Source organism: Penicillium verrucosum, assembly GCF_028828655.1.
Source record: "Penicillium verrucosum strain IBT 35672 chromosome Unknown utg000001l_segment0_segment0, whole genome shotgun sequence".
Taxonomy (NCBI): Eukaryota; Fungi; Ascomycota; class Eurotiomycetes; order Eurotiales; family Aspergillaceae; genus Penicillium; species Penicillium verrucosum.
This window is the reverse complement of record NW_026643210.1, coordinates 2235883-2259130: the sequence shown is the minus strand read 5'-3', so window position 1 is coordinate 2259130 and position 23248 is coordinate 2235883. Positions and strand designations below refer to the sequence as shown.

The following is a 23248-nucleotide window of genomic DNA, read 5'->3' as shown; positions in this document are numbered from 1 at the left end:
GCCTAATATTGACTCGTCATGCACTTGAGAATAGCCTGTGCGTTGCACATCGCCAGGACTGAGTACAAGAAATGTCATTGCCAAGGCAATATACTCAAAGATTTAATGTACTCGAAAGTTAAAGAGTGATACATGCCTTTCTTTGACCTGTTTAGTAGCGTGGCCTGCTGTAATCTTGATATTTCAGAGTCCATCGAAGGCAGCCTTGCAGGTAACAAGTTGACAAGCATTTTTTCCGCGAAAATGAAGGTTACACACAGATACATTCGAAAACTTTCATCCATAGTTGCATCAATTATTCACAGGATGCAGTATTATGATTATGCGGAAAGTGCTGAATGAAGCCGTGAGGGCTGCCGATCGTGACAGCCAAGGCGGAGAGTATCGGGATCAGCCAGCTTAGTTTCAACGTCAGGCTGCATGAATCTTCACGGATATCTCCGATTAGGTACTTTATGTAACACGTGGGTTATAGACCGCATGTCTGCCGTACATATGGGCAGCATTCAGCATCTGAGTCTGTGTAACATTGCCCATCGAGCGGAGCAGGGCTTTATCGTGACGTACTTGCAAACTCTAGCGGAGTGAGGAAGACCATATGCTTATAAAACATGTAAGCATAGGGAGGGAATTTGTTCAAACGTATGGGTTTTGTCCAATCGATAAACTCTTGAAACGAAAATGACCATTTTTCAGAGGGAAAAGGGAAGGGGCAATGCGCCATCTGACCAGATCCCAGTCCCTGGCGCCTATTTCCGGTGCGTCAAGACATATAAAGGTTTATAACCCTCCGTACTGATTGCAACTCATAGAAAGCACCCTTCTGTGCCTCATTTATGCGACCAAAATGAGTATCGAAACCTTTACCAGAAGTCTATCGAAAGCCCGGACCAGTTCTGGTCATCTATGGCCACGGCCTGTCTGAAATGGGACGCTCTGTTTGACACAGTGCACCATGGGAGCTTTGAAGACGGTAGTCATGGCTGGTTTCTTGGTGGAAAGCTGAACGCCTGCTATAACTGTGTGGACCGCCACGCGCTCGATAACCCGGACAAGTTGGCCATTATTTATGAGCGTGATGACCCCGAAGATGTACCACAACGATTCACGTATGGGGAATTATTGCGAGATGTCTCGAAGCTGTCCTGGGTGTTGAAAGACCTCGGTGTACAGAAAGGCGACATTGTGACCATATACCTGCCTAACGTTCCCGAAGCAGTCGTTGCCATGCTAGCCTGTGCTCGCATCGGCGCTGTTCATTCCGTCGTCTTTGCCGGTTTTTCGGCCCCGTCACTCAGAGGCCGACTGGATGATGCCCGTTCAAGGGTCATTATTACTGCTGACCAAGGCGTTCGTGGCGGCAAATTCGTTCCAATGAAGAATGTTGTTGAAGACGCACTCGCGGACTATGAAGGTCCCAAATTACGGTGTCTTGTCCTAAGAATAACCGAAAATCCAGTGCCCTGGTCTCAGAGAAGTACTGACTTCTGGTGGCATGAAGAATGCGCCAGGTGGCCGGGATATTGCGAGCCAGTGTCTATGGGAGCCGAAGATCCATTGTACATGCTTTACACGTCTGGCTCGACGGGAAAGCCCAAGGGTCTTATGCATACCACGGCCGGGTACCTGCTCAGTTGTGCCGTCTCGGGAAAATACGTACTGGATCTCCACCCCTCTGATACGATGTTCTGTGCCGGGGATGTCGGATGGATCACCGGTCATAACTATCTCGTGTATACGCCCTTGGTGCTTGGAACCACGACCGTAGTGTTTGAAGGGACCCCTGCGTACCCAGACTACGATCGATTCTGGCAGATCCTCAATCGATGCGAAGCTTCCCACTTCTATGCAGCTCCTACGGCTCTGCGGATGATAAAAAAGGCTCGGCCGAACGGAAGCATTAAACCGCTGGAGCGATTGAGGGTCATTGCGTCGATAGGCGAGCCTTTGGCGCCCAGTGTGTGGCAGTGGTGTTACGAAGAGCTCGGGCGTAAAGAGGCGCATGTTTTGGATGTGAGTCAGAGACCAACGTCTAGACAACACGGAGCTGATTTCTTAAATTTCTTGAACTCCAGACGTATTTCCAGACAGAAACGGCATGTCACGCGTTTTCCCCCCTGGCGGCAATCACCCCTACCAAACCTGGCAGTGTGGCTGTGCCATTCTTTGGCTTCCAACCAGCCCTCGTTGAGCCGGACTCGGGAAAAGAAATTGAGGGAGGCGAGGGAAGAGGATTGCTAGTGTTCAAGCAGCCGTGGCCGGGCATCGCACGTACAGTGTGGGGTGACCACGCCAGGTACATGAAGACTTATTTCGAGGAACACAAGGGATACTTTGTGAGTGAGGCCATTCGTCGTATACCTGGAGTGCGCGCTGACGTGATCCTAAGGTGACTGGTGACAGCGCTTACCGAGACCAAGACGGCTACTACAGCATCCTGGGGAGAGTAGACGATGTGGTTAACATCTCAGGCCATCGTTTATCAACGGCTGAAATTGAGTCCGCTCTTTTGGATCATGGTAAGCTCCCAGGAGATCCGTTAGATGTTGACATGCCGGCTGATGGGATACAGGTGCTTTCGCCGAAGTTGCAGTTGTTGGTATTCAGGACCAACTGACCGGTCAAGCCCTGAACGTGTTTGCCTGCCTCAAAAACCAGGTTGAGGTGGACAAAGGGAAGCTTGGATCATCGGCAAAGCAGCATATTGGGGAAGTGATTGGTCGCTTTGCAGTGCCCAAGAAGGTATTTATTGTGAGCGATCTCCCGAAGACTCGTTCAGGAAAGATCATGCGACGACTACTTAGAAATTTACTCGAGGGCGAGATGGACCAGATGGGCGATACCTCTACTGTACGTGGCCAATGGGGAGTGATGGAATAGTTTTGTTTCTTTGCTAACGACAAGCTGCAGCTACTGCAACCAGCGGTCGTCTCGAATATCATCGACGAAGTCAATGAGCAGACACAATCAGGGTCAGAAGTCACAAACACCATAGATATTGTGAGCTCGTTAAATGACAGCAGTTCGCTCACGCACGATCCATATCCCTTCCCGGCATACAATCTCACCTCGTTGGATCACATCCTGCCCCCTTGCCACATGTTCATGTTCCTCTCTTTTGATCACGCCTCCATGGAAGGCATTGATGCCCTTCGCCACGGCGTCACCCGATTGAGTGAACATTTCCCATTCCTGACCGGCGTGGTTGCTCCATCGAGTCAACCTCTGGGAAAAACAGACGTGTTCGAAGTCAAACCAGCCAGTGCAGCATTCCTTCGGGAGTATCCCATGCTCCAAGTGGCTTTTAACCCGGAGATGGACAAGATCGCGCAAGACGAGTTCATCCAGCAGAAATACCTACCTATCCCCTTCTTGATGGATCCAGCGAAGGCTATGCCTTTGGTGCGCTTTCAAGCAAACGTGACGGGACACAAGATTATCCTCTGCGTCGCGTATAACCATCGAGCGTTGGACAGCACAGGAGTGTCGGTGGTGCTCAAGATTCTGTCCGAGTTCTGCAGAGCGCCTGAAACGACACCTGACGCGCTCTCGACCAGTGACGCAGCAGAAAAAACCGCTAGACAGCATATCGAGGATTTCAAGGCCAAGGAACCACTGCCATTTAACTGGACACCGGTTCCATTATCGTTTGACGCAGCCCCGACAGTAGATCCCGCCCAGGAGCCCGTCAGCCGACACTTTAGCTTTAGTGCCCAGAAGCTCGCCGTGCTCAAGAACGCTTGCAATTCAGTTATTACTTCTGAGTCTCATGGCGGCACTGAGAAGTCCAGCCTCTGTACAACCAACGACATTATCACCGCTCTGGTAGGGTTTTGTGGCAACAAGGCGCGCCAAGAAATTGTGCCTGGAACCGTCTCACCACCGAAGGTCATCATAGCTGCAAATGTGCGAAAGCATTGTCAACTGCCTGCAAACTATATGGGTGACGCGCTTGTGCCGGTCGAAACCACATATGATTCCCTCCGGCAAGTGCAAGGGATGGCACATCCAGATTTCCCGGAAAGCTTGAGCCAGAAAGAGCTAGACCAGGTCTGTAGCATTGCCATCGCTCTGAGGGAGCAAATTGGTTTATTGTCGGAGAGTTATCTGCAAGGCATCCTGCTCAACATCTCCAATAGGAATAGCCTCTCCTCATTTCACCCAGCTTACGGTAGAAGCATCATAACATCAAGCTTACGCTGGATGGACTTTTATCTGGACTATGGACCTATGGGAAGGGTCCAAAAATACGACATCCCAGAGACAAAGGTCAAAGGAGCCTGCTGGGTTCTGCCTGTACGAGATCTAGAGGGGGATGTCGCGTCGCAGCCATTTGAGTTGAGATTCGTTCTTGAGAGAGGAGCCATGGAACGTCTTCAAGAGGACGGCTTGTTTAACTGGATGACGAGAGAGTAGGGATCGATAATAGCAGTTGTTACTTCCTCCGGAAAGATTTTCCGTTTAGTAGAGCCACGCACCCAGTGGTGGGACGATACCCGCTCGATCAAATGGTAGAAAAGGGCGCCGGTGGCATGTTTGACGGTAGCCAATCCACTATGGTTAAAGGGAAAAGGAAAAAGGAAAAAGGAAAAAGATTAAAGCTTAGATATATTATAGTCTACCAAGGTATCTAACTACCTCTGATCCTCTGAAACATAAAACGTTTTTTGGACATTCACCCCCTGAAAGAATGTGCCAGTGTGTCTCGGATTCAGATCTTCTTGGCTACTCGTCCGGCTCGCCTCCGATCCATTCGAGGTTTGAATAGTCGTAACCACCATGTGTTGGTCTTCCGGATCTATGTCTGGTCGCCAGTATTGCGGGTTGGATGTGGTGGAGCGCACTCCGTTGATGCTTGAGAGAGGCATGCTGCCGCCGGTGCGCTTGCTTTTGCTCCTACTTTCTCCCATAGAGCTGGGGTCGCGGAACCAGCGGAATAACGGTCGAAGAGTTACTAGACTGCCTGCGGCGATTCCGAGGCCGGCTTCGACATTGGACCAGATTGAGATGTTGGCGGTTGCATCTGTTGGGGTTGAATAGTGTTAGCTGTTGCTGTTTTTCATTCTCTGTGGATTTTATCGAGTGGATATAAACCAGAGGAATGGGAACTCACATAGGAAGTCAGTATCTTCGTAGTTGTGTAAGAAGGGAATGCGAATGATGACTGCCGCGCTCGCACTACAATAGAATACGTCAGTACTAAGCCTTATTTCAGGGATATCAAAGAGCCAGACATACATGCATCCCATTCCCAGAATGCCCGCCAAGGCAGCCTTGGTCCTTAGGTTCATCTGCAAGTTCCACACCAGGGCAATAGGCAAAAGACCCAGGATCAGATCACACAGTGTAGCGGTGATACTGTAGACATAGGCTATGGCAATGATATGGTCAAGGTTCATGCAAGTGCCAGAAACATTGGCATGAGGGTTCGACAAAAGGCGAACTTGTTGCCAGAAGAACTCCACCGGTTGACATTGCAATGTCAACATGAACCAGAAGACAAGACCAATAATACAAGTGACGCCAATCACAGCCCATAACACGAGTTTATGGGCATTGGAAACCGTCAAGCGGAGGAGGGCGGATGCGATAGAGATCTTGGCCAGCCCACAAGTCCAGACATAGATGGTTTGGCCGAGCCACCACCACTTTGAGGGAGTTTTAGCATGTGATTCTCATCTCGTAAGTGAAGGCTGGGAGTTGAAGGTCAACATACAAACATTGCGGTTTCTATCGTACCCCTCTTCACGAGATCATTGGATTTTTGTCCTATTCCATATAATGCGCCAGTGATACCGCATAACGCAAACAAGATATTTAATAACTGCAAATCAATCAGCCCAGATTAGCTTCAGTTTTGGACATCAAACCTATCATACATACCATTGCGCATACCATAAAGCTATCATCCCAGCCAAAGGCCTTGACAATCCGAAGGCGCACGAAGCATCGTAGACACACGGCAATAAATGAGATTCCAAGGAAGATAGTAGTAACGATAAAGATCGTCTGGCTACGACCTTCAAGGGGCAACATTATTGACCCGAGGAAAGAATATATGGTCACCAATTCATGCCGTACTCCGTATGGTTTTCCCTACGAAGTATGCAAGGATGTCCGAAGGACTCAAGGAGCAACAAGAATAAGATAGTTTAAAGGGAGAGAGAATTGTTATAATAAGAGAAAACCCACTACTGTGTAGATCAAGCCTTACGACCGGGCATGAGTGGCGAGAACGGGCCAAGAAAGAGAGGGGCCAATACGATGTTCTCGTAAAAAAAAAAGCAAAATGCGGAAAAATAACGGTAAAATGCAAAATAGGCAAAAAGACAATATCCAGACCCAACGGGTAGTATTACACGCTTGTTAATATTGGGTTAGATATCTGCTTCAAACCATGGAACAATGGGCCCTTCGGCACCTGGGCAGAGTTTAGGGCGAGTTTCTAACCGTGGAGTGGAACATGGAGGGTTTCACATGTGGAGGAAGGGGATGAACTCAAAAAAAAAAAAAGAAAAGAAAAAAAAGAAAATCTATTTTTTACCAATAGCTTCGAATGGTACTCCGTATTAGGAGTAAGGTTCTCTCTTCCATGCAGAGACGGAATCAATGGAAGAGAACTCTGACCCATGTGGAAGCCACATGCATGGCAACTGTTCTGAATACGACAAGAGCTTCCAATGAGTTTCAGATGCCACCGCTCAAGCCTCTCTCATTACTACCACGATGTAGAATACGCACAGGCCTCTTGTTCTCCATGACTTGAGTCCAACCGAACAATCCATTCCCCACTGATGACCACGAATCAAGTCTAACCAGTGGAGTCGATGGCTTGAATAGATCCAAGTCTGTGATACCACCACGATACTGCCGTGATGCTAGTGCCGGCCCTATTCTATAACGGGTAGCCGGTGCTGATAATCTGCTTTGAAGTTTCCAACCTTGGAAGGTTCCAAAGGTTGTCTTCGGTTGTCTTCAGGGGGAACACTCCCGTCCATCCCAAACCCAGTTACACCACTTAAATCCTTAGTTGCGGTTATTGCAGGCGATCCTTGTCTAGGGGTTGTGCATTACGGAAAATACTGGTAAGATTTGGCGATTTGGCGATATGACCGCACTTAATCTAGGTCTCATCGGAGGGGATGGATCGATCTAGAGATTCGTTTCGATACTCCGCATCGAGATCTGATGCTAATCGTCTCGAGCTCTTCAGGAAATCCCTACAACGGACAATATAGATGTGAAGAGAAGCATTTGATCAGCGGGGACCTCGGTAGAAGAGGTACAAGATCTGCATGTACCTAGGCAGTTAGTTAACTCGTCCACGGGTGGGTTGTCGGAAATTACCGCTTACGGATTCCGTGCCCAGGTGGACCCCAAAAGTAACCTTGGGACCTAACAATCGCTGTCCCTACTCTGTATTGTTGTATGTTGTATGTTGTATGTTGGTTGATATACCACCATTTCGGATTAGTTATGTACCAACAACATACTATTGGATAATCGGCAATATTATCACCATATTATACTATTTCACTCGGTCTACCGTCACAATATAGGGATCATTCCACAAATATTCTCGACACACGGATGTTTTAAATTAGGCCTAGACTGCGTGCCCAGACAAGGCGATACCCCAGTAGTATAAGATGGGGCCCTTCGATTCTGTGAAGCATCTGGTGGGGCTGTGGAGGATACCCTGCCGAGTCTACCCAGGTCGACGGGTGGGTGGTGACGCTGGCCTCGGGTGCACCTCCTTCTCAGGCATGGACGAAACCCAATAAGCACAGCGAATACGTATAATTGGTGCAGGACTACAAGCTTACTACAATGTACGTTGTGAGCTGTCTTGCTGTTTCCCTATTCAATTCACTCTTATAGACTGACTGGTCCGCTGGTCATTTCCCTACCTTCTTCCATGTGACATCTGCTTCCTATAAATTGGTGATCTCATTCCAAGGTTGCAACGCTTGGATCTCTACCACAGATACGCCATGCTCTAGATACCTTGACGACCAAAACAGTGAATTCGCTACAGAATACAAACTCGCATGCTTGAATGAAGCCAAATCGAATATTTACACATCAAGTTGCACAGTGCACATGTTTAATCAAAGCGGGAAGGCCTCCAGGGCAAACTTACTTCCACTGAGCAGGCTTGGTATCCTGGAAAGTCTTCAGGATGGCGATCACCTTCTCCAAAGCAGCGACCTCCTTGGCCAGCTTGGCAGTAACCTTGGCCTGATCCTCACCCAGCTTCTTGTAGAAGTCCTTGCGGTATGGGGTGGCAGACATGGCAGCACTGAAGACAGGCTTGACAATCCAGGAGTGGTGGGGCTTGAGGGTGTTGCCGTAGGCACCGCGGAAAGAGTCGGCGAGTTCCGAGGAGGAGTTGTCGATGTTGTGACGGAGGGCTTGGACGGTAAAGTCGAGGCCTCTGGTGAGAAGAGCCAATTATCAGTCAATCGTTCATGCAGATTTGTGGAAATGGAAGCGATGCCATTGCAATTGACCTCTTCCATTCACAATTGAGACAGGCGAACATACCGGACCAGCCAGACCAGACCTTCAGTGGCAACGTGCTTGCCGGTCTTCAATTCGTTCAGGACAAGGTCTTGCAGGGTCTCAGACTCCGCAGGAGCTGCCTGTTGACGCTCACGGACTTTCTGCATGAGTTTTAGAATGTGTTGACACCGGCGACATAATGTATTGGGCGAACCTTGATGTTTCCGAGCAGGTCATTCTTGACCGGGGTGAAGGCGGCAGAACCGAGGACGTCTAAAAAGTTCCTGCATTAGGTGGAGGTAGGTCTATGCAGGGGAAAAGCACGCACCAAAGAGAGTCACCAGCGACTCAGCGGCCTCGAGGAACTCGGTGGTCGAGATGCCACTCTCCGCATTGATAGGGACATCAGCGAAGGACTTGTTAATGGTATCAAACCATGTTCCGTCAGCGGGGATAGCAGCCATTTTTGTAAAAGAATTCAAGTAGAAAATAGATAGATGGAGAAAGAGAAAAGAGCTTAATCAGGAGACCGTTAGGTATTGTCGACTTCACCGCTGCTGCCACGCAAGCCAATAATGGCGGGGCACACGGGATAACTAGAGAGGCTGCAAACAGTGTAAACAGGACCAACACAGTTAAGTGTCAACAACTTGTTTGTGATGTTTGCAGCATTTGACATGGATCTTGCAACGACGTCATCGAACCACATTACATCGAGATTGTCGATCGCCCTATGAACTTTACTTGGGGTTCGTTGATGTCTGGGCAATTTATTTGCTCCTGCATATGTCTGATGCATGCCCTTTTGGTCCGCAAGGGTACTACATAGTAGATTGTCATGACCTCTTCACCGGACCAGGCCAATGGGTCGCGACCAGAAACTGACCCAAGCTCGTCATACCATGAACACTATCATGGCTTGCAGACTGGCTCATATACAGACCAGCAGCTGGTATGTCTCCGTCTCCTGGGAGTTGAGTTGTTCGAGCTGACCTGGTGCTCTTTGACAGCGTCATGCTTCTGCCAACCATTTGCATATGACGAACCGGCGATTTTTCGTTGGTCCAATTCCAGAAGGCTGGCTGCAAGGTCATCGCAAGTCCTGGTATAAATCTCGACTGAAAGTCAGGAACTATACATCACAGAACATCTCCTTCTCTGCAGGCCCTGTTGCGACCCACTACAGTGAACATGGCGGTCGGCCCGACCCATCGTCACCCGATTTAGACGAGGAGGTTGCCTTAGCGCTCACCAACACAAGCACGCAGGCCGCCGAGGCGCAATGTGATGAGATCGAAACAGAGGCACGGGAAGAAGCTACAGCAGAGCCTGTGGGGGAACTGCAGACCATAACCCACCCTGAAGCCGAGGCCAGTATTGACGACCCCTTGCCGGAAGATGCCACAGAGATCAGGGAACATAGCGGGGAAGATAATGCAGAATACAGCCAGGGGAGTGGCATAGAGGACAACGCAGAGGACAGCGGAGAGGACAGCGGAGAGGACAGCGGAGAGGACAGCGGAGAGGATACAGACAGCACCCCCAAAGCCAGAACAAGGGGGCAATACGACATGTACGGCAACGATCTTGCTTCGTCTTCGTTTGTCACCGCCAGAGAAGAGGCCGCCAGCTCTGCAGACACGGTACAATCGATAGCCACGATACAAGCTAGCAGATCGGAACCGCCTGAGCGGCGACCAAAGTCCCGCGGCTCACATAACACAAGTTTAACCGGTCACTTTTCTCCCAGCACTCTTACCCCCAATCCATCCGCGGTTCCAAGCGAGGCCGATTCGACAACTCAGCTTCTTCGAAGCAGGTATAAGGACAAAGGGAAGCAAAAAAGCAAGGCATCTGGTATATCTCGAGCAACGCTTCAACACCACGACCCACAAGATGAAGATGATACTGGCGAAGATGCGCATGTCCAACGGAGACTCACTAGGAAGATGGCAAAATTCAACCTAAATGACAACATCGGACACAGGCAGCAAAAAATGCGCTCCAAGATTGCAAAGACCCAAGGTACTATCTCTGCCAATCGACCGCACCGACGAAAGGTGCAAGATGGGGAGATTGTTAAAGCGGAAAAAATGCTGGTCTGTGTGGAGGAGACTATGCAGGATACACTTCCGGCCGATTACACCGAGAATGACAGCCTGCGCATGGAAACACGGACAGTGGACAAGTGGAGGGAGTTCCTCGTCGTATGCCGCAAAAGCTCTGTAGAGCATACGCCATTCGCCATTCAGATGTACCGCACTCGTGTAATTCCTGATGTACAACGTTCGGACAGCAAAACACCTCCTTATTACGAAGTACGGCTCAACCACAAAACTACCCATGTTAACTTCTATTCTCCCCTCGACAAGACCATCGTTATTTGGCATCCCCTCAAGCGTGGAACCAAAATATTCATCCTCCGTCCAAAGTCTGCGGCACACTCTGCTGAATGGTACACTTTCATTCTCCAGGTACTTGGCTGGCGGCGTCCCACCTCACTGCCTATCCACGTCCCTGATCTTGGGGTTTCCCTCATTTTCAAAAATCCTTTCAGCCAGCTCGAGGCAGGACTGAAAGCAGATAATTCTGATAGCGAGCATTCAGTAGCAGTTGATAACAAATTTGCTGCCGCTACCATCATCCGAGGATGCATGGATATGCTCGAAGGCCGCGCCGAGTGGGCCGAGGTCTTGAAAGCTTGGTCCAAGACCGAGAAGATGGGACTTGCTTGGAAGCGGTACGACCGCCTTGAATGGGTATTTGGAGCCAATGAAGAAAAGATGTATGGGACCATTGGGATGCAATCATCTCATGAGCTTGAATTACGACCAAGATATCATTACTCTACTACAATCAGGCACCGGGGTATACAGGAGGAGCCTGCCCCGATCGAAGGATTTCTAGTCCGTCTTACATCCCAGAAGGGTGTGCATCAGCGGAAGAACAAGATGTTCTTCAAACGACTGTACTTCTTTACCCAAGATCATTATTTGTTTTTCTGTCGGCCAGCCAAGGCAATGCCCCCGCCACCGCCGAAATGTGCTCCCCCAGAAGACGGTAGTGTGCCAACTGCCCGTGAAATCTTGGGTCAAATGCCGCTTTCATGGGATATCGATCCTTATCCACTTGAAAGTGGACAGATTTCATGGCTTTCCAGCGGGAATCAGGAATTCGTCAAACGGCACGATGAAGAGGCATATGCACATGTGCAGAGGAATGTACACAATATCAGCCAATCGGATGGGTATATCGATATGTGTCGGGTGCAAGAGGTCCGCAATGTCTATCGTGGCAGCTGCCCTGCTGATCCTAACATCCGGGAAGGACCTTCTGTGGACTTCAACCGTGAACCCAGAGACTCACGACAGGATGACGGAGCAACGCGAGAGTTCGATGACGATAGGACATTTGAAATGGTTCTGGATAATGGTCTTGTCATTCGACTCCAGGCATACGATGATGCCACACGGGATGAGTGGGTCAAACGGCTCGATGCGCTTGTGAAGTATTGGCACACTCGCTGCACAGGCGATGCCGCAGAGCTGCAGGCCGTGCGGCAGCGTAATCTCAAGCTGTTGGATATCGACGAAGCTATGGAATCTGTTATCGGGCAGTTCGCGAAGAAGTGGGAAGTGAAGAAAGCCGAGGCATCTCCACACTTGCACAACATGTGCTCCCTGTCTGGTTGTAGGACTATCAAGGTAGGTTATCGCAGCATAACATCAGCACAACCTACTGACAACATCAACAGATGTCCGGCGACCTCTATCGCAAACCCCGTCGCCATACAACTTTCCACCAATGCCATGTCATCCTCACAGCAGGCAAGCTGTTAATTTTCCGAAGCACACTGCGCAGACGAAACGGCACCGAGATTCCACACATTCATCAAGAACTTGAAGCAACTATTGAACTGGAAGATTGCTATATTTATTCTGGCTTGATTACCGAGAATGACTTGCTGTATGCCAATCAAACATTCGACAGCAATAACCCTGGTCTTCATGCTCTGCCGCGGGTGTACCTCGATTCAGATGCCTTCACAAGTCGCGACGAGGACGCCGCTATCACCTTCGTGGTCTGGCAACCCTTGAGTAAGAGTTACTTCCGAGCCCAGGAAATAGGGGAGCAAGGCAAAGCCAAAAGATCCTTGCGTCATGTGTCCACGCTGGGCAAGCATGGCCGTACCATCGTGTTTAAAGCACGTAGTCGTGTGGAAAAGGATCGTTGGGTGATGAGTATTTCCTCGGAAATTGACCGTCTTCAGGAAGAGAAACATGAAGATATACGGCTTGTTTCTCTCTAATTACTGATTGCATTGTCTGCATTTCTCCGCCATACATGGTTCCTCTTTTAGTGGTATATACCACTTTGTTTTCGCTTTTCTTTTCCTCTTTTCGGTCCTTTCACCCGCAAATACGCATAGCACAGCGTTTTGTACTTGAAAGTAGTAATACAATTATATCCAAAAGACGTTCCTAATATATGTACAAGTCCCAGTCCACGACATCATCAGAACATGGGAAAACTAAGCCCTATTAACAAATACAAGAGGCCAATACATGCGCCACACTCCATCTATACATATCCCGCTCATCAATTCAACATCGGCTGATCGAGCTTAACAGCATCCTTCAACACACGATCCCGCACACTCTGATTGTACAAACTCGCAGCCGCATCATCCGTCGCCCCAGACTCCCAGTCCGTCCAGTTCAGCCACCGCATCCGCGGTCCCAGCACCGCAAATACCCGCCCAGTAATCAAACTAAGACTGACAGGCCCATACGTATTGCTATCCAACGTCTTCCGCGGATCCTCCGCATCACCCTCCAACCAAACATGATTCCACGGGACGATCTGGGTTTGTCGTAGACATGGCTCGCGAGTCGTGATGCGGTCACCGGGTAAGCCGATAATGCGCTTAATAGCGATATGAGACGGGTTTGCAGGTGAGCTATAAGTATCGGGGATATTGTTAGTATTTGCTGCCACTGGACTCGACAAAAAACAAGGTATACAAAATAGAGTAAAAAGAAGTAAATAAAGGTAAACACGCATGGGAAAAAACCCACCGGAAAGTAACAATCATCCCTCGTTCAAGCTTGCGCTCCTTTTTAAACGGCAGTATAGATCCCCACGGCCACATGTTGACCATCACCATGTCGCTCTTCGTTTGTGTTTGCGCATACTCCTCGTTCAGGTATGGTGTCATTGACGGGCCGCGAACCCACATCACTTGCATTACGTGTTCTGGGAAGAAGAGGGCGATTGGGAGGATAGGTGCTGCCCAGCGGAGAGTGCGGCATGCTCGTCGGACTGGGTATGGGAGGGCGGTGATGCGTTGGCGGAGGTTTGTGACGAAATGTGAGATGAATGCGGGGGTTCGTTTTTGTTTGGAGAGGGATGGGCCCTCGTATGTTGAGGGTTCTGGGATTTGGGGCTTTGGCTCTTCGCGGATATGGACTCGGAACCGCGGGTTGGGGGTTGGTATGCCTCTTGGCCGTTGTGGTTTTGACATTTTTGGAGTGGGAGGCGGAGGTCGAGGGGGATTTGCGGGGCGATTGAGGATGTTGAAGATTAGGTGCTCAGTTCAGATAGTCAAGTTCCATTATGTAGCTTTGATTATCGAAGGACTTGCAATTGGAATTGGAGTGAAGTGGTTCCGAGCTGGGGATCCTCAAATGCGCGATCTGATAGGGTGTTTGCACTGTTTGCATCCTGCTTTCGCCTGTACCTAAGTCTTTAGTCGCTTCAAATCTTGAGTGACTGCTAAGTGGCTACGATATGTTCCGCATGAACCGTATTTCTCCATGAAGGCCTTCCTACTGTCTACGAGTATGGCTTGTTCCGAGGCACGCTGTGGTTCACAGTGAGATTTTGAAATAATGATCGCCACTGTTCTGACGGGAGGATATTATCTCTAGGGACATTTATATTGACCTGGGAAATTCACAACTTGAGGAAGTGCTGCTGTGGAAACTACGATTTTGCTTGAGACATCAAGGAAGGCTCGAGTTGGACATCAGAATGAGATATTGCTGTTGCAGCAAAGGTAAATGAATCAATGAAATGATTCAACCCCGCGGTTTAAGCCAAGAGTCAAACATGTATCTCTCGTTTCGCTATACCTAGAAGATAGATATACATCAAAGTCTCGTGTCCTTTCATTTCACAAGGATCCCGATTCCCGATTATTGTGAGAGTGACCTCCTTTTAGTGCAAATCAACGTTGGATTACCCGCCCTGACCGAATATACAGCAACTCAAGACCTTCTAACAGGGGAACCACAAAGGGGCAAAAGAAATACCTAACGAACATTGTACTGAAAAAGACTAGGGTCCATTTAAACCCTCTAACTTCTGCAAAGCAAGGCAAAAATTGAAGTCAATGATGACATGGACCCTTGGTGTAAGCAACGCAGTCACGCAGAGCCTCTCAAGTCCCGGAGAGAACGTTGGCGGGTTACGGCCCGTCAGTTGAGGCATTTTATGACGGCGTCCCTTATTATAGCTCTCGGCGCTATACGGGTACAGACACCATTCCTAGATTAATCTTGTTCTGGACGCCGAGTTATAGATAGTTCCCACGTCACGGGCACCCGAGTGTCTGACCATGGAGGATTCAGTGTGCGTGTCAGCCTCCACCACTCGACGTAGAAAAACACGATCACAGCCCACATGATGGTTACGGTTATTGATAGCCCGAGAAGGGCGACGTCTTCGGCAGTAAGTTCATCCTGGGTACCAAAGATGGCAGAGAAGACATATATAAGATTACACGGATTCTACATTCGGCGTCGGAATCGTAGGACCAACGTCAGTATTTTGCGGATATCTTCCAACCTTCTTTTTAAACATCACGTAGATAAAAAGCCACTTTCTCTAGCTTACCTACCTACATAGGTAGGTAATGCACATCATGTTTCTCTTTTTCCTTCAACAACTCGACGCTAGAAAAAGCAGCGTCGCCGTCGGGATACTAGCTAGGGTTTCGTCACCTGTAGTTCGTGATGATTCGCTTTGATGTTGGAGCAACCTTCTTTTCTGCTCCAGGCAGTAATCTCTTTTCCACTGACCGTAAACACCTTGCATCATCTTCTGCAAGTTCCGGGACCGAAGCCTAATGGGGAATTTCAGTAATAGTTCTTCTTTCTTCGCGGATCCTTTGATAAGCTCACCAGTATATATCATTATGCGAAAAGAATGTTCCGGTGAGACGACACTGGTCAAACCAAGGACGGTCTACAGGCCATTTACAGCTTCCCAGATTTCGAACGACCCAGAAAGCAGCCAGATTCTTGTCTTCAGACAAAGCGTATTTTGTAATCAGAGTCGGACACGCTACACAGGCTTTTGAGACCAGCTTCCCGGGGACAAAAGACAGGATATCTTGATGAGGTTTCGAAGAAATCAAAGTCTGGTGCATGTGAGGATCTTCAGCGGCTTGGTTCTCGGGGACGAGAGATAGGAGATCCTGATGAGGACAAGCAAAGGTAGGCTCAGCTGTGAAATGAGCGTCGGGGAAAGAGAACGTTATAGTATGCCGAGCCGCTGCACATAACTGGCCAGTTTCCTTAATAATAACTAAAACCAGAGCAACTCGCATAACGTAGCCAGACCTAGTACTAAATTCACAGACATGACCGAGGCTGGGTTGTCCTCTATCATCAACGTCATATACGAATGGGCCATATCTGGTTTTGGCTGGCTTTGCCGATTGTTTGAGGATCTTGACAAGCTGGTCTCGACCTCGAATCGTCAGAGAAATACAGGGACATAGGTCAGCTATACCAGCGTAGTATGTGCAGGATCTCGCCAGAGCTGATTGTCTCAGTAAATGTCTCGTAAATTCTTTCCGTGGATGGAGTTTCAGGCACCTTGCACAATAGGCCCAGCGACGATTTTCGAGTCGAAGAAGGAGTTGATTTCGCAGCACATCCTGACTATTCACGCATACTATTGGGTTCCTGATACGCAAGAGTCGTGGAAATTCAAGATCCTTGTGCTTCACTATTGTCCCGAATAGGCCGTAGAGCTCTTTGCAGCTGAGGGATAGACAAACTTGATCGACTAGTGAGAGGTGTTGGTAGATTTTCTGTAAGATGCGCTCATCCAAGCAGAGTATGGCAGAGCATTTTGGCACTTTCTTCCAAAAAAGATGGAGCGGCCGGAGGGGCATCTTTTGAGATCGAGACATCTTCAAATCATTGAGGCCAAAGACGATATTGAACGGCCTATGGATAACAAGTTGTAATATAACCAAAAGACTCCAGGACTACCGTCTGTATTTAGGAATTATGGCTTGGTGACGTACTGATTGCGAGTTTCTATCCCAACGCAGAAACTAGGACGACTTATATCTTATCCTCGATCTCCGGTATATTAGTATTCTCTCTATTACCTATAGCCTTCGAAAATTTCTAGCAATACTTTCATTATGTCCTTTCTATCACGAAGATCTTTAGATCACCAGATAGGCTGCATGTCTAGATCCATATTGTACATGTGAACTGAAACGAGGCAAATAGATACCGTCCGAAACAACATCATCGAAAAAGGAAATCAAATTATGCGCAAGCAGTACCCAAAAGTGCAATATAACAACCTCACTCAAACAAGGTGTCTAAGGAAGCCCCACTGCGCACAAGCGGCAGCATTGGCGGCTCATTTGATTGCGGAGCCGGATAAGGGGATGATCCAAAGTGCAGAAGAGTTGGATCAATAATATATTTTCATATTCTAGGTTATTCCAGGGTATTCCAGTTTTCGGCACGATATTGATGCATACTATGAATGAAATTCCAATATTGTATACTGTAGAAAGTAGATGAATGAGTTGTCTATCTTCATACATGAAAGAGAACGGAGTATCACGTACTAGTTTGAGATCCATAGGTTGCAAAGTTCTGTAAGCATAAGTTCGTTTAGTAAAGCTTGATAGCCGTACGAGGAGAACAGCATATGCTTCCGTTACCTTGTGTATATTCACAGTTGGGTACAACATTCGTCTATTCCCTGCATGGCGTTGTACTAGAGCACTAAGATCACTACTAGAATTATTCAGATTGATTTAGTTCGTTTTACTGGCTATATGGATGCATAAAAAATCAAATCATAATGTCTGCTATATCCGGAACCCTATAGAGAAAGTCCGACCTGATGCGTGTCCCAGGGCAATTGTACCATCTTTAATTACCGAACAAGGCCAAAATTCAAGAGGAAATCACATCTGCTTCCAACAAAGTATTCGGGTAATAAAGGTTGTACCTGCGCGTGGCGAAATTGCGTAGAAGAGTGCCCTCTTACGCCTTGGGTTCCACCTTGAGGGCATCGTCGCTGGATTCGGTATTATCCCTAGCCTCAGAAGGCGGTTCGCCGATATAAACCATCTGCCTTTCCCGCTGCATGGCACGCGCCACACGGGGCGGGTCAAATATGTTCTTGGACCGCGCAAAGATCTCGTCAATTTCTTCTAGCGAACGCTCCTTTGTCTCAGGGAAGAAGAAATACACGGATGGTACAATTAACGCATTGATAATGGCGAAGACAATATAGAAATTGTTTCCGATCCTCGCAAAGCCGATAGGAGTCAGCTGAGCTAGAAGGAAGTTGAAAGACCATACGGTGGCGGTCGATACCGCGTTCACAGCGGCGCGGATCTGGAGAGGTGCTATTTCCGCGGCGTAGAGGAAGGTCAGGCCGGCATAACCGACTGTCGAAATGAATTGGAAGGCGTAGAGGAAGACCACGGCCATCACTAGCGCACCCGTGTTATCACCAGCGGCGGGCGAGGTAGTGCCGGCGAGACCTGCCATGCAAACCGATAAGGCCCCGGCACTCCATAGCAATAGAGGTCGCCGGCCGAGACGGTCGATAGTGTAATAAGCGAGATAGCCACCGAAAGGCTGCGTTAGAGGCATCGCAGCAGCAACAATGCGGGAATTTACGGGGTTCATTCCGAGATACTGCTCGAAGATAGTGGTTGCGTAGTATGTAATCACATTTATACCGCACATCTGTTGGAACATCTGGCCTGTTGCAGCTAGGTAGGCGCGATGGAAGAGACGTTGTTCTCCGTTTGTGAACATATCAGTCCACGCCCCCGATCCGCAGTGGACGAGAGATTCTTCAATATCGCGGACGTTGTTATCAACGATATCTGAGTCCTCCTCGGCATCAAGCAATGCTGCTAGAACCTTTCGTCCTTGCGCCACATTACCGGTCTTAATTAGCCAGCGAGGGGACTCAGGGAGCATCGTAATAAAAACCATTGCGGTGGCCGGCATGATGGCCTGGAAGACGAGGGGGAACCGCCAAGAGACTGAGCCATCAATGACTGAGTTGCCTTTGACAAAATAAAAGCCCAAGTCAATCCATAGAGCAAGTGCGACACCACTTCCGACAAAGATGCCATCTGTTACCACGTTTGAACCTCGCATATGCGATGGCGAGATTTCAGACTGCCAAACGGGGACCGTCGCTACATACCCTCCAATCCCTAACCCGAGAACCAGCCTTGCGACGATAAATTGGGCAAATTGGAAGGAAGTCGCCATAAGGACAGCGCCGATGATAGTTATGAAGTTGGTTATGAAAATTACCTTGCGTCGGCCCCAGCGGTCGCCGAAGTAGACGCATGATAACGCGCCGAAGATGCCACCAACGGTAAAAAGAGCAATCACGGTGCCTAGTAACATCTTGTCTATCAGAGAGGAGCAAGGTAGGTATATTTGCGGTGATTGGCCGACCTTGAATCTGCGAGTTCTGTTGTTGGAGGTCTCCGCTGGTGTGGATCGTGTCCATTCGAGGGAATTGATCATTGAACGCGTCGAGCGTCAACAGGCCACCAGCCACACTCATGTTATACCCGTAGCAAGTAAATGTAGGGCAAACAACCAGAAAGAGGGCGGCTCGGAGGAGGGCATTTCCTCGAAGACCAAGAAACGGTTTCAAACCCATGGCGATATCATATAAAATGCACACAACAAAAATTGGAAAACAGGTCTGGAACAACGACAATTGGAAGAGTCGATAGAAGAAGAATCGATGACCGGACAGGTCTTTCATGTTCATATAAGTTGATTTGTGACAGCCGTATGCCGCATCAATAGGTAAGTAGGAAATAGGCTTTCCGGTTACTGTCAACGAAATAGCCTTTTCGTGGGGTAGTCCGGAAATCCAATTCTTTCTCCACATCTATCCCCAGACAGCCCATTTTGTGACATGAAGACAGAGAGTGAGTTTGAGTCAGATACCTCGACTTGCCATCGGTTCAATCGTTTTGTGGAAAGGCTGGTCACTGATGATTGATGATTCCTTTCATTCTCCAAACCAGATCCCTACAATTTGTGAGAGTGACCTCGATAAACAAATTGCCGATGCCACGGACCTAACCCGAGAACTGGAGTAACCCCAGGAATATGCTGGTGTCCGTGGAGGGTATCACATCGGAGATGCTAAGAAGTCGGCGTCCGCCGAAAATGTCACGGAATTGACTGAACTTGAGTGGCCCTTGGACATCTGCTGTGGGTGTCTGCAAGCGGAGCCGAGCGAGACTATCGGAGAAAGAGAGAGAGAGAGGGGAAGTGAGAGCTGAACTATCTAACTAGTCCCCACTAACTAGGCCATAGACATTAATTAACCTTGGTTTTTCTGTTGGTCTAGTGCAATAATGCCGTTTTTTATTCCAACATGATACTATCTATCTAACTATCTAGGCAGGTTCGGTCCCATGTGATGATGTGATGCCTGAGACAAACATTTTTACCTCACACCATCCCTCCACAAACAGCGTCTTAAGTTTGATATTCCAACCTTGGGAGTTACCAGGCCGGCCATCACTCCAAATCACGCGACACAAATAATGTCATTCTAAAATGTAAAGTATTCCTATTGGTATGGACTTCCTACTTACAAAAATATATTCTACACACATAATTCTCAGAATGCAGGAAGGGAACCAGATCCCGAAGCAAGACCGGAAGTAAAGGCGCTAATGATACTCTCCCATCTTAGCTACCGAGGTATCAACATATATTATCTAAAACTGACAAATGTAATATCCGTAACGGAAACCTTCCGCACTGAAGACACCTATGATCGGCGACTTAGCACATCCGGGGAACTCGAATCGAGCGCTACTCAAACTGTTCGGACTTTCAAAGGAAGAGCAAGTCAGTCAAAATATTTAATGTCAACTGGAACTCTATTCTTCAGAACTACATGGAGCTGGCCTTGCTTCTGACTGGTCTCTGGAACCGCCATAACCAGATGATCAACTAGTCGCCCGCTGATACACTTCACCTGGGCCGCCGCTATATCCTGGCCGGCTATCTGGTGAGTGAAACTTCAAATGCCGTGCGCCTGGTCGAGGACTATGCGTATAGATGTCGCTTTGTGAACGGTGTTCTCTACTGGAGAAACCTGGAGATGTCGACTCTTGTCTCGCAGTTGTGCACCAGTGCTGATGTGCACTACCAGTCCTTCAAGGACGGCCAGCTCATGGCGAACAGGTACTATAGGAAGAGCGCAGCCTTGCACGAGAGCCTTCTGACCGACCCATCCTTAGCCGAAGAGAACGATCTCAACAGCGGTAAAAGCATGGATGACTTCGAAGTTGACCTAGATTTGACCGACACGGCCAATGGCCCCTCCGTCTCTGATGCCGAGCTTGTCCGCTAGCATCTGCTCCTGCTCAAGCTTGCTCTTCAGCGCCTCGGTGGCTGGTCCAAGGATTACAGTGAATATGAGAAGCTGGACGCCGATTTGTTCCTACGGTTCGGAAACGAGTTGAAGGATTTCGAGAGTGTTGATAAATGGAATTTGAACGACTTTGGCGGGGGCAAGGCGTCCAGCAACGAGAGCATGCTGGAACTGGGGTTCAAGTCTTAGGGTTTGATTTCGGCACGGTTAGAAAGGAGGTTGAGCAAGAGCTGTATAGTTGATGTCTAACATATGCATCGTTTCCATCAGTGTCTGGGTAGGGTGGGAATAAAACCAAGACTACATGTGATGGAACTACCTAACTAACTAACTAGTTAGTTAGCTTGTTATTCATGTAGCTTATTCAGGCCGCTCACCCCTGGCTACTCAGAAGAGTATCAGGGGTGATGCTCAAAAGTCCCGAGGTCGGATCAGACGCTTATGTATGAGATCCGATCCGATCGCTCAGAGGCGTGCTCAGTTCTACTCAGTGAGCCAAAAGCGGCAAGGTCTGAGCACTAAAACGGAAAGGGGACACCAAGGGGAAATCCGGTACGTAGGTAGACGAGTGGGCTGACACTAAGATGGTTGTCTTCGTAGAAGATAGTATAAAGAAGAAAAGAAGCTGCTTCCAGACTTATTCCAATAATGAAAATCGCCCCTACTAATACGAAAGCGCTATCGAAGTATGGAGACGAACTGTCTCATCTTCGCCTTACGTACTACCGGCATAGAGAAACACTAAGATAGGATGGCGGTTTCAAGGACGTCTTTGAGCAAAACTCGCTTCTAAACTAACTGATATCAAAGAAGGAAAATATTGTGCTTCGTTGAATTCGTATTGACGGTCGTGAATCGTGTCGGGAATCTAAGCTGGTACATGTCTCCACCGTGTGCATGTCGAGTGAGGCGTGTAACATCTTATTGGCATGGTGGTTCAAGCGTCGCTGCTCTCAGCCAAGTCCTCCTGCGTGGGGGGAAATACTCCCTAGAACCATTGTCAGTATCTTATCAAGCAGTGTGAGAGATGGGACAAGCTTACGGAATGAACTCCTCGTAGGCGGTCACATCCTTGAGCTCAAAGTTGCAGAAGATGACACGCTCCAGTTTTCCGATATTAGGTCCAACGAGGAATTCTCGCACTTCTTTGATAGCATCTTCGGCGGCATTTCGACTGGGATAACCGTACACTCCGGTGCTGATAGCGGCAAAAGCAATGCTCTTCATGTCATTCTCAACTGCCAATTCCAGACTGCGTCGGTAGCAGGATCGAAGGAGCGCGACGGGGTCGTCTTCTTGTCTGTAGATTGGGCCGACCGCGTGGATTACACGCCTGCAGGGCAGTTCGTAGGCGGAAGTGATCTTTGCATCGCCAGTGTCACATCCATCAAGATGGTAGCATTCTTCAACTAGCTCGGGACCTGCAGCTCGGTGGATTGCACCATCCACGCCACCGCCTCCGAGGAGCGAGTTGTTGGCAGCGTTCACAATGCAGTCCACTTGGAGCTTGGTGATGTCATTGCGGATGATGGAGATGGTGTTGTTGAGAGACTGGGATGGTGGAAATTTTGAGGACACAGGAAGGAGTCGCTTCGCGCGGTACAGACGTGCCACGGTAGAGATATCAGCCAGAGCGAGATTTGAAGACATAATGTAGAAAAATCCAGGTGAGTGAGGCTGGTCCAAGAGAAAATTGAAAGAGGAATGGTAGTTACTAAAGATGGATTGGACTGGAAGCTCAAGTGGGGAAAGGCCAAGCTCGGTGCACGGACCATTTGGTGAGGTACAGTCACATGATTATCCCATATGTTGGAGTTTAGAGATGAAGACTTTTATGTTATGTTATATCTGAAGACTTGTAGATAAAATGGAAAAAAAAATTTATAATGATATTTGGTAAGGAAAAATGCTAGATTTTTATGTAGAATTTACTTTGAAACTAACAATATTGGTGCTTTGTTGAAAAAAGCAGTAATACATCAAATAATATATAATCCCGCATAGAATCCCATAAATCTCACGCATAGGGCAAAGC

General features: G+C 48.5%; 10 protein-coding genes across 10 annotated transcripts; 4 read left to right on the top strand and 6 right to left on the bottom strand.

The window, feature by feature from the left end:
* Nucleotides 1–681: 681 nt before the first annotated feature.
* Nucleotides 682–4416, top strand: N7516_000823 (Acetyl-coenzyme A synthetase; the record flags this gene model as incomplete). Its single annotated transcript, XM_057213545.1, has 6 exons — nucleotides 682–758; nucleotides 813–2013; nucleotides 2076–2336; nucleotides 2390–2519; nucleotides 2573–2850; nucleotides 2911–4416. The coding sequence occupies 6 exons, from the start codon at nucleotides 682–684 to the stop codon at nucleotides 4414–4416; spliced, it is 3453 nt and encodes a 1150-aa protein (XP_057075428.1).
* A 218-nt stretch (nucleotides 4417–4634) lies between these two features.
* N7516_000822 (uncharacterized protein) lies at nucleotides 4635–6036 on the bottom strand (the record flags this gene model as incomplete). The annotated part of the gene is made up of 5 exons (XM_057213544.1): nucleotides 4635–5023; nucleotides 5114–5178; nucleotides 5239–5648; nucleotides 5717–5824; nucleotides 5884–6036. The coding sequence occupies 5 exons, from the start codon at nucleotides 6034–6036 to the stop codon at nucleotides 4635–4637; spliced, it is 1125 nt and encodes a 374-aa protein (XP_057075427.1).
* A 2103-nt stretch (nucleotides 6037–8139) lies between these two features.
* N7516_000821 (GLTP domain-containing protein) lies at nucleotides 8140–8969 on the bottom strand (the record flags this gene model as incomplete). The annotated part of the gene is made up of 4 exons (XM_057213543.1): nucleotides 8140–8437; nucleotides 8548–8666; nucleotides 8720–8778; nucleotides 8834–8969. The coding sequence occupies 4 exons, from the start codon at nucleotides 8967–8969 to the stop codon at nucleotides 8140–8142; spliced, it is 612 nt and encodes a 203-aa protein (XP_057075426.1).
* Nucleotides 8970–9343: 374 nt separating this feature from the next.
* Nucleotides 9344–12814, top strand: N7516_000820 (sporulation-specific 71 family protein; the record flags this gene model as incomplete). Its single annotated transcript, XM_057213542.1, has 3 exons — nucleotides 9344–9457; nucleotides 9516–12209; nucleotides 12260–12814. The coding sequence occupies 3 exons, from the start codon at nucleotides 9344–9346 to the stop codon at nucleotides 12812–12814; spliced, it is 3363 nt and encodes a 1120-aa protein (XP_057075425.1).
* Nucleotides 12815–13104: 290 nt separating this feature from the next.
* Nucleotides 13105–14029, bottom strand: N7516_000819 (putative mitochondrial inner membrane protease subunit Imp2; the record flags this gene model as incomplete). Its single annotated transcript, XM_057213541.1, has 2 exons — nucleotides 13105–13465; nucleotides 13584–14029. The coding sequence occupies 2 exons, from the start codon at nucleotides 14027–14029 to the stop codon at nucleotides 13105–13107; spliced, it is 807 nt and encodes a 268-aa protein (XP_057075424.1).
* Nucleotides 14030–15447: 1418 nt separating this feature from the next.
* On the bottom strand, nucleotides 15448–16130 carry N7516_000818 (uncharacterized protein; the record flags this gene model as incomplete). The annotated part of the gene is made up of 2 exons (XM_057213540.1): nucleotides 15690–16130; nucleotides 15448–15631 (listed from the first exon to the last, which is right to left on the bottom strand). The coding sequence occupies exons 1-2, from the start codon at nucleotides 16115–16117 to the stop codon at nucleotides 15448–15450; spliced, it is 612 nt and encodes a 203-aa protein (XP_057075423.1). The 5' UTR covers nucleotides 16118–16130.
* Nucleotides 16131–16150: 20 nt separating this feature from the next.
* N7516_000817 (uncharacterized protein) lies at nucleotides 16151–16537 on the top strand (the record flags this gene model as incomplete). Its single annotated transcript, XM_057213539.1, has 2 exons — nucleotides 16151–16268; nucleotides 16401–16537. 2 exons carry the CDS (start codon nucleotides 16151–16153, stop codon nucleotides 16535–16537), a joined length of 255 nt encoding a protein of 84 aa, XP_057075422.1.
* Nucleotides 16538–17813: 1276 nt separating this feature from the next.
* Nucleotides 17814–19470, bottom strand: N7516_000816 (uncharacterized protein; the record flags this gene model as incomplete). The annotated part of the gene is made up of 2 exons (XM_057213538.1): nucleotides 17814–19213; nucleotides 19260–19470. 2 exons carry the CDS (start codon nucleotides 19468–19470, stop codon nucleotides 17814–17816), a joined length of 1611 nt encoding a protein of 536 aa, XP_057075421.1.
* Nucleotides 19471–20606: 1136 nt separating this feature from the next.
* N7516_000815 (C2H2 type zinc finger domain protein) lies at nucleotides 20607–21402 on the top strand (the record flags this gene model as incomplete). Its single annotated transcript, XM_057213537.1, has 3 exons — nucleotides 20607–20684; nucleotides 20794–21183; nucleotides 21223–21402. 3 exons carry the CDS (start codon nucleotides 20607–20609, stop codon nucleotides 21400–21402), a joined length of 648 nt encoding a protein of 215 aa, XP_057075420.1.
* An 849-nt stretch (nucleotides 21403–22251) lies between these two features.
* On the bottom strand, nucleotides 22252–22863 carry N7516_000814 (macro domain-containing protein; the record flags this gene model as incomplete). Its single annotated transcript, XM_057213536.1, has 1 exon — nucleotides 22252–22863. The coding sequence occupies one exon, from the start codon at nucleotides 22861–22863 to the stop codon at nucleotides 22252–22254; it is 612 nt and encodes a 203-aa protein (XP_057075419.1).
* Between the last annotated feature and the right edge of the window lie 385 nt (nucleotides 22864–23248).